We start from the raw sequence: 17,000 nt of genomic DNA on the forward strand, positions 1-17,000 counted from the left end.
CATGCCCCGCCCCGACGCGTCTCTTCCGGCTCCGCCCCTCCGGGCTGCCATGACAACGAGTCCGCGCCCCGCGCTCAGCTGCTGCTCGGGCGGGACCCAGGCTGGACCGCGGGCCCCGGCCTGGGGGCCACAGCTGTCACCGCCGCCGCCACTTCATCTCCTCCCTGTCCCCGTCCCGCCCCGCGTCTTCCCGCCGCACTCGGGCCGGAGGCCGGGGGTCCCTCCCCGCCGCACCACCCTGCGCGGATGCCGAAGGTGAAGGCGCTGCAATGCGCCCTGGCGCTGGAGATCCGCTCTGTGAGTACTGGCCCTGTCCCACCCCAGCCTCTGCGTCCGCCGCCTGTCCCCAGCCCTGGGGACCCCTGGAAATGTCGAGTGCCCGCCCACTCCAGCCTCGCGGGGACCTCACCCCAACTTCCCGCTGGAGTACTTTCGAATTTCTTCCACAACACTTCAGAGTTGCACTCTCAAGACAGTAGTTCCCTTCGAATTCCTCTTTATTCCTTTTCTTTTGAGGTAATCCTGGACCCTTGCTCTAGTCTGGGGATGTGTGGCATTTCCGCCAAATCCTGCAGGTTTTCAGATCCTTTCCCAAGCTTCTTCTTAGCTCAGGAACCTCTTTTCAATTAAGGTGGAGTCCTTAACTCCAAAAACAACTCACTTGTGGCGTCATTGCACAAAGTTTCTTGCCTTCTCCTCCCAGGACAAACCCAACTCCTCAGAAGCCACTTCAGCTCTTCCCTCCAGTCCCCAAACCCTCCTGACTTTGAGAGGGGTCCCTTCGCATCCCTTCCAGTCGTCCCACGGAAAGACCTGGTCAGCTTTTCCGGACAGCCGCTACTTCAAGCTTGCAATTCCATCCAGTTATTCTGCACATTCTTATAAGGGGATCTGTCCAGTGTTCTTCGATAAACCCAGCTGAGGCAGGGAACCTCACCTGTCTTCCAGTGAGGAGCTTTAGGGGTGTTGAGAAGCCCCTACTCCCCTTGATAACTGCAGAATTTCCTCCTGAGATTTTTGAAATCCTTCTGTCATCCCAGAAAGAACTTTCTTACTTCCTCCTTTAGAGGAGAACTCTAGTTTTCTCTCCTAACCCCTCCAATTCCTTATTCCATTTCTTTTCATACCTTCATTCTTGAAGTGCCCTCATTACATACTCAGTCTTCTTGTTGGTATCCCAGCATAAGTAGGGGGTAAGGATACGCATTCTCTTTATTTTCTGTGCTTACCCCAAGAAGCCCGCTTGCATTTTCTTCCCATGGGCCGCCAAACTAGCTTTTCTCTGCACTTACCTTTCTCCTGACCTCCCTCTCCCTGAGGCCGCAGCAGCACTGAACTTAAACCAGCATAGAAGTCACAAAGTTCTTTCAGGTCCTTTGTTCAGCGGTAAGAAGCAGATTGGGTGGGGCAGAGTGCAGCAGGGGTGGAGGGCAGGCGAGTTTCAGGGACTCCAGCGCCTGTTCCAGATGCAGAGGTTATTATTCAGAAACGCCGTACTGTCCCTAGCTTTTTGTGTTTGCATCGCAAGTTGACTTTCTGGCAGCGTTTTTTTTTGTTTTTTGTTTTTTGTTTTTTGTTTTTTGTTTGTTTTTTTCCAAAGAATGATTAGTTTACCAAAACAATGCATACTGATTTCTAAATGTGCTAGATCCCGGACAGTTAGTGAAACTCAAGTCCAGTCTCTATAGACTTTTGTCATTGGCTGCTGTTTCCTCTCTTTGTAACCAATGGTTTAGCAGCTTGACTGAATGCCCCGCCTGACAGGCTGGCTGCTTTCTGTTGCCAGTTCTTTGCTGAAAGGAAGTACTCTGTTGTGATTGTAGCCCTAGGGAGACAGAGACATTTTATTTTACTATGTTGCTTTCTCAGTATACGTTTTACTGAAGAAAATAGCTAACTATAACTCCGGAGTATGTTGATGCAACTGTTCCTGTTTTTATAAATATTTGAGTTACAATATTCCATAGTTCCCCAAATTTTCTAAGACATTGCATAGAGGAATCATAGGACTACAAATATTTTAACATCTTTTCGACTGTTATTTTATCTTAAAATTTTTTTATACATTTACAGTATACAAAATGAGGCGCTCCATGTTAAACAAGTTTTTTTTTTGCCTTTAGTAACCATTGTCATTGTCGTGGCATAAACAGATACACACACTCTTACGGTATAGGTAACCATTGTCATTGTCAGGATATAAACAGATACACACACATACATATATACATAAAATATTTTCTTACGCAGCAGGCAGAATATTACATAAACTAAACTGTACTTTATTTAATATATCCTGGAGATTAATCTGCATCTGTGAAGAGTGCCATCTTGTTTTCTCCCAAATTACAATTATACAGGGTAATTAGAAGAGCATTTTAATGAATAACTCTTGCTTATTTCCTGTGTACATTAATTTGATTTGTCTGTGTATATGTTCTTGTGTATATGAAAAATACATTTGCTGAAAATTTGAAAGTAAATTGTTGACACCATACTCCTAAATACTGCACATGCATACTGTAATATGAGGGTATTGTACATAACCATAATTCTATGATCATAATTGAGATAATAGTCTATCTTAATATTGTGTCCATATTTAGGTTTACCCAGTTATCACAAAGATAATTTTTATAATTAATTTTTCAAACCAAGATCCAAAGTTTATATATTAAAATGGACCATTTGATTGTTAGGTCTTATAATTCATTTTGTTATAGAGAATTCTTTATTTCTGTGTTATTTTTGTTTTCTATCAGTGGATTTTGGTAAGTTCACACATTCATGTCATCATTACCCAGATCGATATTTAGAAATGTCTATCACTATGAAGTTCCTTCATGCCCCTCATTGGAAAAGAACTGCCATTCCGATTTGTCTCTCTTGATTGGTTTGCCAGCACTGGAACTTAATAATGGAGACTTACAGTGTGTAATATTTTATGTCATGTGTTGTGCTGATCATGACTTTGAGATTCAAAAATGTTATATGTTTCAGTGGGTTGTTCCTCTAAATTATGGAGTAATATTCTCTTGTATATGCATCTGACAATGTTCCTTTTTAAAAATCATCAAATTAAAATATATATATTTGCAGTGTACAAAGTAGTCATATTTTCTTTTTGTGCTGACCTGACAGAAGCAATTAAGAAAGCAGAGAGGTGTATTAGTTACTTTTGTGTTGCTGTGATAAAATACCATGCTCAAAAACAACTTAAAGAGTCTATTTTAGGTTATGAATTGAGAGGGATGGAATCTATCCTGGTGGGGAAGGCATGACCACATTCAGGGATAGCATGGTGGTAGGAGCGAGAAGCTAGATGATCTGCAAACATGAAGCAGAGAGAGAAGAGGAAATGGGATGAGCCCATATACCCTTGATATCTGTCCCAGCGATCTTCCACCAAACATTACCACCAACTGGAGACCAAGTGTTCAAATGCATGAGGTAATAAGGGATGTTTTCCTTTCAAACCAACACAGAGGTCTATTCTGGCTCATGCTATCAGGGGATATCAGTCTACCATGGTGGGTTAGGCATGGGAGTAGGGGTGGCTTTGCCCATGGCACAGGAACTTTCCCTGAGGGCAGTTCACATCTTGGCAGATCAATAAGCAGACAGAGGACTAGAAGCAGGGCCAGATTATAACAACATCACCAAATGGGGACCAAACATTCAGAAACACGAGCCGGTGGGGACACATTACTTATTTAAGCTATAACAGTGATATTTTGATGTATGTATACATTATGAAGTGATTAGATCAAGTAGTTTTAACACATATATCATCTCACAGAATTTTGTATTTAGGGCATTTAAGATGTATTGTTTTAGGAAGTTGCAAGTTTATATTACATTTTTTATTAACTATAATCACAGTGCCATGCACTGTATCCCTAGAACTTACTCATCCTGTCTGAAACTTTGTCCCTTTTAACCATCATCTCTATATTCCTCCCATCACTCCCAAGTTCCTGGTAGATAGCATTCTGCTTTATGCTTCTGTGAGTTTGACTTTTAAAAAATTATTATTTACAATTGAGATCACAGTGTTTGTCTTTCTGTGTCTGGTTTACAACAGTTAGTAAAATTCCCTCCAGGTTCATGCATAAATTACAAATATTAGGATTTTGTTTTAACCATATCTCAAATGTTTAGGTCATTTTATAAGCAATGTTTATCCAGTGATGGACTCTTAGGCTGATGATTCCCTTTCTTGTTGAATGAGAATAATGCTGTGATGAACACAGATGTGCTGATGCCCTGTTGGATATATATCTGGAAGTGGAGTTGCAAGGTAGTTATACTTTTAGTTATTTGAAGATTCTTCATGCTGTTTTTATAATGGCAACAAAATGTACATTCCCACCATCAGTGTTCGAGAGCTCCCATTTATCCACATTCTTATCTACAGAAAATATATTTTTCTATTCTGACTAATGTGAAGTGATTTTTTTTTTTTTTTTTTTTTTTTTTTTTTTGGTTTTTCGAGACAGGGTTTCTCTGTGCAGCTTTGCGCCTTTTCCTGGAACTCACTTGGTAGCCCAGGCTGGCCTCGAACTCACAGAGATCCACCTGGCTCTGCCTCCCGAGTGCTGGGATTAAAGGCGTGCGCCACCACCGCCCGGCGTGAAGTGATATTTTATTATTTGATTTGCATTCCCTTGATAATTAGACTTGGATGTACCTTTCCAAGTATGTGTTGGCCTTTTATACGTCTCCTTTTGAAAGCCTTTTGCCCCGTTTTAAAATTAGGATTTTTTTTTTGTCTTCTTGCTGTTGAATTCTTTTAATCCTTATATATGTTTATACTAACCCTTTATTAAATATTTGTTTTAATATGGTTTACACGTTTTTTCATTCCATTACCTGTTTTTTACTCTGTTAATTGCTTCCTTTGATATGCAGAAGCTTCTGAGTTGATGCTGTCTGTTCTCTTATTGATGGTTATTTATTGTATCCTGCTTGTGATTGGCATGGGTAATGCTATGAAGAGTCATTTTTATCAGAGTCTTTCTTAGATGTTACCTTCTGAAGAGACAAGGCTCAGGTAGAGAACATCCCATGATGTATATTGCCCAATTTTTTTCTCTTGTGGTGAAATTTAATATTTTCTCAGTAATAAGTATTTCTATATGCTAGAAATCTCTACTTGTGGGTTGGAAGTATGGCACCCCACTCTCCTGTCTCCCTCTCATGTCTTCTGTTTGCTGCAGTCTGGTATTAGGAATGACCTCGGAGGTGTGACATGGAATGCTGTGGTTACGACGAGAACAAAACACAGCAGGCAGAAAAGGTTGGGCTGTATCACACAGCGTTTTGTGTTGTCCACCAGAGCCATATGACTTTCAAGAAAATACGTTGCTGGGGAGAAAAGTGTGACTTTCTCAAGGAATCTTTCAAGAATGACATGATACGCCAAGTCACACATCTTAAAAGAGCATCTAAAGAGTGATACATCCAAAGGTTTTTACACTTAGTATTGGGCACTTATCTTTGATAGGAAAGGGCTGCTTTTGCTGTTTTTGTACTTTGTACTTCCTTTTTACTATTGAGTATTTCAATGTCCACATTTTTTTATTAGAAGGAAGAAAATAATGTAGAGCTTAAATAGATCAGCAAGGAAAGTGGAGAACTTTCTTTAATGCTTGTTTTGGCTAATTTTATCTAATTCTATATTTTTCATTTATATATTTACTTCACTTCATTACCTACCTCAAACTAATGACAGCATGTGGCAAACAATGCTGTCTTTCCAGGTACTGCAAAATCTGGATATTTCATCCTTGTGGTCCTTACTCAATGAGGCATTGTCATACTACCATTAAAAAACTTTTAATTACAAAATACTTGAGATTAACAGAAAAAAATATAAATAGAAGAATATAAATAGAAGATAATGATGACTTCATCATTTAACAGCAGGAAAAATATAAGTAGTAGATACTATGACCTCTCCCTTTTAATAATTGATGCATTTTAGGTTTGATGCATTTAAAGAAACCAAATACCACATATGAAGTTCAGGCCTCCTTCTACTTCCTTTGATCCTGTTTTTCTCTCTTCTGCTTGTGAGTTAAGGTAACCAATACCCACAGATTCTCAATACAGGTGCAAACATGCTTTTCAGTTTAGCCTTGGCCAAGCATTTACATGTAGAAATGCCTTGGTTATGTAATTATTTTTCTCTTTTGCTAGGATAATTGGTTTATTTGTTACACATGTAAGCCAGTTGCAAAATGCTTTTGTTAAGAGGAAACTTTTGGAATGTTTAGTTTTGTTTGCTATTATTATTATTATTTGTTGTTGTTTTGTTGTTGTTGAACAAGGATCATGGGTGTGCTAGGTATGTGCTCTGTGACAGAGCCCTGATCTTCGTGCTGCTGCAACACTTTAGAACAGAGGCCCTGGAAGTAGTCACAGGCGAGTAGATTTAGAACTGGAACTTTGAGTCTTATAGTAACATACTTATTAGTTTCCCAGGACTGCTGTGAAAAAGTACACCGTGAAATAGGTTATTTTCTCACATTTCAGGAGGCCAAAAACATAAAGTAAAGGTGATACCAATCTGGTGGCTCTAGGTATGTGGTGATGTATTGTGTCCCCCAATATACTGTGTCTCCCAATAAAATTTGCCTGGAGATTAGAGGAGAAAGCCAGCCACTACGTAGAAGTCAGACAATAGTAGCACACACCTTTAATCCTATCACTTGGCAGACATGGATCTCTCTGGATCTCTGTGAGTTCAAGGGCACACTAGGAACAGAGCCAGGAGTGGTGGCACATGTCTTAAATTCCAACACTAGATAACCATAGAGGTCTGGAGTCCTGTGCAGACAGACAAGAAGTGACAGAGCTGGGCAGGAAGAGGAAATGGTGTAGCTGGACAGAAAGAGCAAATCAGATGGCAGAACATCAAGGCATATAGGAGTGGGTAGACAAGAAGTAGCTCGCTTTTGGAAGCTGCGGAGTTGGTGAGGTGTGGTTAGCTGTGGCTTTCCCTATTTCCCTGATCTCTCAGGTTTTCACCCCTATATCTGGCTCCGTGGTTGTTTTGTTTTGTTTTTTAATAAGACTGTTGAGCAGTTCGTCTACATAGGTATGTTTTGGATTGTAGCTGTGTAACTGGGGTCTGGTTCTAGCAGTTTACTTTTCTGTGACTGGCCCTGTTCACATCTTCTGCTCCAAGGAATGAGTATCAAGGTTTTATTTTTATTTTTCCTTGTTAAACATATTTTCAATAATAAACATCTGTTGGTGACAGGTAATACACTTTTCAATGATCTCCTAGGAATTATCTTTATTCGTTTCCCTTCAGTAATACTAGTTTTTCTATTTTTGTAATTTGATTGTTGCTGGTAAAGAATGTTATAGACTTAAAAATTTCACCTATTTATCATGTACTGTTGATTTTAAAAATCATTTATGAAACTGTAGCATATATTCAGAAAGTGTACAAACCCAAGTGTGTAATTGAGGTGGTTACCATCCAGCTGCCAGACTGTTCCCCTCCCCTTACATTTCTTTCTCTCCTGTTACATCACATCGTAGTTGGAACTTTTGAAATCCAGTTTACTTGTTCTGTCTATACATTATGAATTCTTTATGTCTAACCACTTTGCGAAATACAACTCTGATTTTGTGAGACAGTAGTGATTTTGGCTCCCTTATGTGAACTTACTGCTGTTTATTTATTCATCTTGTAGCTGATGCACATTTTCCTTGTTCCCAGTGGGAGATCCTACAAGCAATGCGGCTGTGAAATCCCATATGCCTCTTTGTGACACTTTCAGGATTTTAACTTTGGGTTCGGCAGCATTGCTGCTCATATCGGTTGTAATGGCTACTTGGGTTTTTATATGGAAAACCATTTTATTTGCAAATAAAGACAGCCTTATTTACTTCTGACTGATCCTTTGACTAATTTTTTTCCTTGTCTTTATTGCTTGGAATCTTCTCTATAATGTTAAATGTACAGGTAGTGGTAGGAATATCAATATAATCTGAGTTGAAGTTATGATTCTGAAATTTTACCCATGAAATTAAATTGTCTTATGAGATTGCTAATAATAGACTATTTGTTTAATGCCATCTCCCAATTGAAGTTTCATGCATAGGCAATCCAGTATAAGATTGGCTATAACGCTTTCATTTGTTGAATTATTGTAGTATGCCTTTATTTCTAATTTTAAAATTATCCTAGTTGAGTTATTTTTTAATGATTTTAAAGTTTAAAGAAGTTATATATTGTTTCCCATGATCTGTAAAACTGGACATTAAAATTTTTTATTTTATTCATTTATCTTTTTTATTACATGTATTTGTGTGTGTGTGTCTGTATAGGTATGTGCATTGAGTGCTGGTGCCTGCAGAGGCCAGAAGAGGGTGTCAGATCCTCTGGAAATCAAATTATGAACCGCCTGACAGGAGTGTGGTTTCTCTGCAAGAGCAATGAGTGTTCTTACCACTGAGCCCCCTCTCCAGCCCCAGAACATATTTTCTGACATTGATCTCTTTCTCCATAATAAATTATTTTTAGTTTAGTATATATTCCTTTCATTTGCTTTGGTCGTTTGTACTGGACAGTTTTTAAATTTAGTATCATTTGTGTTTTTAGTTGAGAGTTTTAGTTTTTTGAGTTACATGCATATTATCTTTATCCTTAAAACAATTTGTTTAAAACATTTTAGATATATGAAACTTTATAAGCAACAACATAATATCATCTACCTGTTCCCAGCTTAAGAAATAAACATTTCAGATAAGAATGCTGCTTCCAATATTTATCTCCCTAAGCAAATATCTGCTTCCCTTTTTTGGGTTAACCATCATCCTAAGTCTTTCACCCTCCTCTGCATTTCTCAGTATTTTTCTCATTGTATTATATGCCCAAGGGATTTAATTTACTTCCCAGTAAGGCCTGCTACCATTTCAAAATATTGATAGTAAAATTTTTAAATTATTTGGTTTCAAGTAGTTTATAATTCTTGCTTTGTCTTCCACTATACTTTATGATTTATTTACGAGTTTAATTTCCAAATGCATAGAATTTATGTGTGTACTATTCACACATTTCTACTCTACCTCTCACATACATAAGTCACATATGCATACTTACATGTACACATACATGCTAGTATTATTTTTTTGAGACAGGGTTTCACTATGTTGTCCTGGCTGGTGTGAACTCACTGTGTAGACCAGGTTAGCCTCAAACTCACAGATATTTTACTTCTTCTTCCTTCCAAGAGCTGGGATTAGAGTGGGAAGGCACTTACATATTTGATATAATTCAGTAAAACACCTAGAATTAAAATAGTTGCAGACAAGAAGGGTGTGGTCAGAGGCATTGCAAAAAGCAATGCACTTACACATATGGGAAACATGTCTTGAGGACATCTCAGTAATTGGCCAGATTTCTCCAAGTGTGTGGACCATAATTGCTTAGCCAAGTGAATTCTCACCTAGCAACACTCCATATTCCAGGCCCTAATCAAGGAGCAGAGCATGAGCTGTCCTGGCAAACCCCTTACATGTCTAAAACTTTTAACTTGATCTTCTTCTGGCCAGTCTGCAAACTTCCCAAAGCCTCTGCTTGGCTTTTTGCTCCCAGTTCTAATAGTAAATCTAGAGTAGAGCAACCAGTGATAACCATGCCTCAGTTTGAGTTCTGGGTGTCTAGAGATTTCCTTTGCCAAATTAATCTGTTAACTGAACTTGGCCTCCCATAAATCTCTCAAGACACAGACAAAATGTTGACAATTTCTCTGCCAAAACATAACATAAATGACCTTCAGTTCAATTCCCAATCAAGTTTTTGTTCCCATCTGGAAGCCTCATGAGTTCTGTCTTCTTGTCCTGATTGATGTTTCAGTCTTTTGAACTCCAACCGGAGTCACCTGTTAAGCTCCCCTTAAAAGCTCTCCATTTAAAGCTCTTTCTAGCCTACTTCCTCAGACTCTTCCAAATTCCTCCAACAGACCTCAGTCTACAAAGTCAGACTTAGTTATAAAAATGGCCCTACTTCTCTGTATCCATATACTTGGCCTATATTAGTTGCCTTTGCATGTCTGTGACTGAATAACTGATGGAAACTGGAAACAACTTAAAAGAACAAATTTTTATTTTGGCCCCTAGGTTTGTATAGTCCATGGACAGGTAGCTTCATTCTTCTAGATTTGTTGTCATGTAGATTAGCATAGTGGTAGAAGTGTGAGATGGGGGCCCTTCTTCATAGCTTGAATAAAGTCCAAGGAGGACACTGGCATTAGGCTGGCTTTCACCTTTCAATCTTTTATTATGTCTGTGTCTACAGCACAGAGGAATGGTATTGCCCATAGTCAGTGTGGTCTTCTCTCCTTCGCAATCGATCTTCTCTAGAAATTTCCCCATATTGTTGAAGGCATGCCTCACTGATTTTAAACCTCCAACTGCTTTTAAACCCAGTCAATCTGACAAAGAAGATGGACTGTCACAATTAGTTTATGTTTTTGGGTGCTATTATAAATGATACTTAAAAACCCTCAAGTGTGGTTTTGCAGATGTAGAAATACAGTTCATTTGTATATAATGGCCTTATATGCTTTGACTTTATTCAACTTATTATTTCAAGTAGTTTTTTTTATTATTTCAAGTAGTTTTGTAATTGAGCACAATTAATGTTGTCCTTAATATATTATTATACTTCTTTAAACTTTGCTCTTTCTTTCATTTAAAAGTCTTTCCTTTTCTTTTCCTATTGCATTCTATAGTACTTAAAGTGGATATTGTCAATTTTTTGCTGATATCAGGGGCAAGCATTTAAGTTTTCAGTATTGTGTTTGATGTTAGATTTAGGCTTCCTCTTAGGTATCTTTATTTTATCAGTAAGAAAATTTCCTTCGGCTCCTAGTTTCCTGAGAATGTTTTCAGGGGTGGGGCTTACATTTTGTGAAGGGACTCCTGGTATATAGAAAAAGAATTGAAGGAAAATTCCTAATATTTAATGCTATAATATGTCTTATAGGTGTGGATTGCTGTCCTCCTTAGGTTTCTGTCGCTTTGAAAAGCATCATGACCAAAAGCAATTTGGAGAGGATAGGGTTTATTATAGTGAAGCAAATATTATTTTTGTGTATGTATCTCTTTATACACATACTCTAACTTTACAAATTCCTGTTTCCCTTTGAAATGGAATGGAGTTGGGCATTACTCAGATATGAAAGATCTGAAATGTTCTTCCCTTCTTAGGGAGCTGGTGATTGTCACATCTGCTATCTATTCTTCTAGCCTGTGACATAGTATCAATTTAGGCCTAAAGATTTGACTACTGTGTACAAACTATAAAATAATTATGTAATTATTTCTGTCATGTTGCATGATATAGTTAATATTTATCCCTATGATGACATGGATGTAGAACTCTATTCATTTTTCCTGGTCAAATAATAATCTGTTGTGTGGATATACCACATTTGCTTATCCATTTATTGGCCAAAGAATACTTGAATTGTGCCCACTCTTTCAATATGATGGATAATTTTCCTATTCTGGAATATACATTTTTATGTGGAAACAGGCTTTAAGTGGTCCTGAGAATCCAGGAGTTTGATAGATAGACTTTTGCTATATTGTTTGGTTCTTCTGAGGTACTTTCAAACCTTTTTGATAGTAGTTCTATGATTTTTATGGGTATTGGAGACATAATAAAGTTATGTTTTCTTGTTATTGTCCATGTTTTATTATAACCATCCTAATTAATGGAGGAGATAATCACACTGTGGTTTATGTGCATTTTCCTAATCTCAACCAATGATGAACATGTTTTCAAATTTGTTTAACTACTTGAAGAGATGCTCATCTGCATACTCTTCAGTATTTAGGGTTCTGTTAGTTCTATATGATTATAATTGCTATGTCATCTTGATGTATTTCTTATTATAGTTCCAGTTGTTATATGATAATTAACTGCCCTTTTTGTGTCTCGTAATAATCTGTTTTATTGTGTATTTGTTTATTAGTGTAGTCAGTATGGCTCTGTTTTGGTTATAGCTTGATTGCTATATATTTTTCCATCTTTTAATGGTCAATTTGTGTCTTTGGACTTTAAATATGTCTTATGGACTTTTATATAATTTATATAACTAGATGGTAGTAGCTTTTGTTTTTTATAAACTTCATTATAAAAAAACCTTGCAAATAAATAAAAATATCACACACCAAAATTCACTAGCCCTGAAATTTATACAAAGAAACGAACTTATATACAGTTAGAATTGGCATTTAGAATGGAAGATGTGAAGCTTCATTTTAAATTTTATTCTTTTAGTGTCAAATATGTTATGTTCTTATCCACTCCCCAAACAGAAAAATCTATGACAGAATTAGAACTAGAAAAATTCCTAGCTTTGTTTTTCTTTCATAACTCATGTCCATTACCTGCATTCACACACTCTCAGAAACAAGTAAACCATGTCTTCTCTCTACTATGAAGAATTTACCTAATTACATATATGTATACATGTGAACAAATGTACATGTGGGTACAAGATAACATGAAGAAAAGAGAAAAAGACAGGCTAAATATAGGGGGATAAGGAAGGATTAAATACAGATAGTACCTTTTAAAGTCATACATTTTTCTTAATGGACAAAGGAGGAATGTATCAAAGGAATGTGAGTATTTACAGCTTAGTATTATTCAGAAATTTACGTGTCCTGTTTTACCATAGGGAAGGGGGAGAATAGAAAGTTCAGGGAAATGGTATAGAAAATTATGAGAACTCAGTAGGTTTGGAGAATATACTAAGTCCTGGAGAAGATTCTGTTTGGCTCATAGAACAGTGGATTGTAAATGACTCTTTCTGGTACTCACATTAGTTACTTTTGTGTTGCTGTGACCAAAATACTTGACAGGACCCTCTTAAGCAAGAAAATACTTATTTTGGCTCATAATTTCAGTTCATCATGACAGGCAGGAAAGACATGGCAGTGTTCATGGCAGAGGAATAAGATTCCTTATATGGTTGCAGACCTGGATCCGGAAGCTGGATGGGAGCTTGAGGTGTGATTTCCCTTCAAAGGCCTTCCCCACTGGCCTATATCTCAGATTCTATAACTTCTTCCAAAACATCACATGTCTCAACAAGAAACAAAGTGCTCAAAGTGGGAAGCTGTTGGGCATAGTCTAAATCTAAATCATGACATCCCATCTAAAGGTCATCATGGTCTCATAATGAAAACTATTCTCAGTCAAAATTTAAGTGTCACCATCCATAGTTTTAACATTGTTCAGACTCAAGGTGTTCTAGTTTGGTTTTCTGTTGCTGTGATAAACAACATGACCAAAAACAACTGGGGAGGAAACTAGTTCATCTTGTACTTCCAGATCAAAGTCCATCTTTGAGGAAATTGAGGCAGGAACTCAAGTCAGGAACCTGAAAATTGGGACCATTGAGGAATGCTGCTTTACTGCCTTACTCTCCTTGGCTTGCTCTACTAGCTTTCTCATACAGTCTACCTGGGGATAGTACCACCTACAGTGGACGAAGTCCTCCTAAATCAATTAGTAATCAAGAAACTGTCCCACAGATGTGCCCACAGGCCAATCTGATTGAGGGAGTCCTCCAACTAGGACTACCTCAGATAACAGGGCTGTGTCAAGTTGACAGTGGAGACTAACTAAGAGATTCTATTCCTTGTCAACTTGTTATACCAGTATGTCACTTTAAATCATAGCTTTTTCTTTTTTTGTCTTCCCTAACAGCTCACATTAATATTATATCATATGTAATACAGTACAACTTTAAAAGTACCACTGTCTTTAAAAATTGATTTGAAATTTTATGCTCTTCTGTGGGCTTCTGCAAAATTTAAAAAAAAATGAAAAGAAAAAAAAAACAACCAAAAACTAAACCAAACCAAATCAAAACAAGTAATATACATTCTTATTCCAAGCAAGAAGAACCATGGCAGTTACAATAAGAACAGAGCAAAACCACAGTGTTAAATAGCTCAGTGTTTGAGGTCTTGCGGTCTGGGACTCTCACATGATCTTCTGGGTACTAAAGAGCTTGGGTTACTCCACTTCTCTGGCTCTGCCATTCACACACACAGCTTGTGTCATAGGCTCAAGTCAGCTTCACTCCACATTTGTGTCTGACCTTGTGGATGTCCTGTGGTTCTGGCTTCTTCAATACCGTAATGATGTCAATCTTTTATTTATCACAGCTATTTTTTCATCCCCAACTGACCAGTATTTGTCCCATTCAAGCACAGCACTTTTCACTTCTAGATTCTTAATTCAAATATATTATATGAATCAGCTTGATAGAGTCTTTGAGTCACACTTCCCTGAAACTTTACTCCTGGTACCCATTTCTGTTGTGGTTTGCCTTTTTGTTGCTGTGATAAACAATACGACCAAAAGGAATTTATAGAAGAAAAAGGGTTATTTCATATTAAAATCCCAGATCAAAGTCTATCTTAGAGGGAAATCCCACAGGAACCTGGAGGTAGGACATGGGGGAATGCTGCTTACTGCCGAGCTCTCTCTCTTGGTTGCTCAGTTAGCTTTCTTATATAGCTCATCCCCACTTGCCTACGAACCACCCACAGTGGGATGAGCTCTCCATCAATTAGCAATTAAGAAAATCCCCGTAGATACACTCATAGGCCAGTCTAATGGAGGCAGTTCCACAATTGGAATTCTCTCAGGCAACTCAGGGCTGTGTCAAGTTGACAGCTAAAGCTAACTAGGTTGCAAGGTAATTTCTTAACAGGAGCCCAAATACAATCAAAACCAAGTTACACATTACTCATATAATGTTACAGGGTGAACAGCCCCATTCCTCAAAGGAGAAAAGTAGGATAGTATGAGACAGTGACACCAAAGGAAGGCTGAAACCCTGCAGGGCCAACATTAAAACTAGACTCAGTGTCCAGCACTGGACATGTGTTAGCACCATCTAGGCTCCTGTGGGCTTGGTTACTTTGACCCCTATGGTCCTACCATTGACAACACATGTAGCTTCTCTTGTAAGTCATCTCTATTCAGTACCTGTAGCTTTCTTCAGCAGATATTCTATGCTTCTGATATCTTCTTAGGCTTCACCTCCAACGTTCATGCTAGCTCAGGAGCTCTCTGCAGGGAATCAGATCCTGCCAGGCATTCTTACCTCATAGACTTTTCTCTCAGACCTTTGCACAAACCTCCAGTGACCCCCTCAGTCTTACATTCTGAATGTCTGCAAAACTAGCAGAGTATGGATGATGACAGATATTGCTGCCAGCTCCAGATAAAGCTAGACTCTCTGGGAATATGGCTGCAGTGACTGACCTCTGTGTGTTCTGCCATGGAAACACTTACCTGTATATCAATGTTACAGGGAGATCTCCAGTGCCCTCTGATCTGACTTGAGAGGCAGTGTCTGTTCTTGTGATCCTGAAAGAGGAGAATTTTAAGGCAGTGCAGTAGTAGAGTAGGCAATAAAGAGTTTAATTAGAGCAAGCTAAAAACAAACAAGAATATGCTCTTTAAAAAAGCCTAGACAATGGTCCTGATCCTAGCAGGCATGGGCCTTACATTTCTCTTCTGTTATTCCCTTCAATGCATCTTCCTCAAGGGTGTGTGCTAGGAAATGGGTGTGCTTTTTTTTTGAAAGCACATTTTACCCATAATTCACTCTATTTTGAATAGAGATTTTTAAAAAAGTATGGATTTACATTACTCCTAAAGTCAGAAAGTTCTCTAGGGGAAATGGTAATAGTACTCTGCATACTTCTCAGGAGGATGACTATGAAGTTGAATTCAGCTGACCCAGCTAGAGATCACTACCACACTTCGCATCCTGTTTTGGGAGCCCTGAGCTTTTTCACCTGGAGGGATCACTGTAGTGATATTTTATTTGTGCTGAAATGTGGTGATATTTTATTTGTGCTTTAATAAATAAAGCTTGCCTGGAGATCAGAGGAAAAAGGCCAGCCATTAAAAGTAAACAAAGAAGTCAGGCAGTTGTAGCACACACCCTTAATCCTATCACTTGGAAGGCAGGGTATCAGTGTGTTCCAGGCCACACTGGAAACAGAGCTAGGTGTGGTGGCACATGCCTTAAATTCCAAAACTAGTTAACCATGGAAGTCTGGAGGTCAGTACAGATAGACAGGAAGTGACAGAGCTGTGTAGGAAGAGGAAGTGATACAGTTAAACAGAGATGGCAGAACAGCAAGGCATATAGACGGCATATAGACGTGGGTAGACAGGAAGTAACTCGCATTTGGAAGCTGCAGAGTTGGTGAGGTAAGGTTGGCTGGTGGTTTTCCCTATTTCCCTGATCTCTCTAAAGCTTTCACCCCTATATTTGGCTCCGTGGTTTTTATTTAATAAGACCATTTAGAAATTTGTTTACAGATCACCACACATTATTTTCACATCTTGTTTCAGGTGACCTTCCTGCACTATCTATGGCCAAGCCAGAGTAACTTTAACAGACAGAGTCCCTTCCTTACAAAGCTCCAGTGACAAACCTAAACACAATTCCACCAGAGTCCAACTTGAGAAACGGTTAGCTTTATTGGGTAGTGACCCCAAAGCAGCCTCACCACCAGGAAGTCGTATCCCACTATGGGTAATGTGTTCCCATAGCTACATACCTGTTCCCCCTTCAGTTGACTCCCCACAGTCTATGTACTCTAGCACCTCCCAAGACCACCAGGCCACACACTGTTAAGGCAGAATTAACATGCAGCTGGCCAGGAGGTTTAGGCATAAGCATCTGGAATCTTAGATGAGGTCCAGTGACCCACAGCACCCCTTCCTTCTAGGGAGGAACTTAACAGTTAGCAAGCCTGATATTGAGGCTCTCTTGAAGTAATCACAGCTGTTCTGATGAAGATGTATGTTATGCTCAGAGGATAATGCTGTAACAAACTGCTGCCTGTTGTTTTTTATGTCCCATCTCGGGCAGGGAGGCTGCAGGTCAGTCCCTTTTACAACTAACCTCTTGCCTTAACAGCATTGT

The 17,000-nt window shown here is 38.6% G+C and overlaps 1 protein-coding gene across 1 annotated transcript in view; it reads left to right on the forward strand.

The window, feature by feature from the left end:
- The window catches only part of Spata6 (spermatogenesis associated 6), a 101,087-nt gene continuing 84,087 nt past the window's right edge, over nucleotides 1-17,000 (forward strand). The window contains exon 1 of the mRNA XM_059254719.1: nucleotides 1-297. Within this exon, the coding sequence (XP_059110702.1) occupies nucleotides 247-297 (51 nt within the window). The 5' untranslated portion in view covers nucleotides 1-246. The remainder of the gene's footprint in view (nucleotides 298-17,000) is intronic.

Source organism: Peromyscus eremicus, chromosome 2 (assembly GCF_949786415.1).
Source record: "Peromyscus eremicus chromosome 2, PerEre_H2_v1, whole genome shotgun sequence".
NCBI classification, from domain to species: domain Eukaryota; kingdom Metazoa; phylum Chordata; class Mammalia; order Rodentia; family Cricetidae; genus Peromyscus; species Peromyscus eremicus.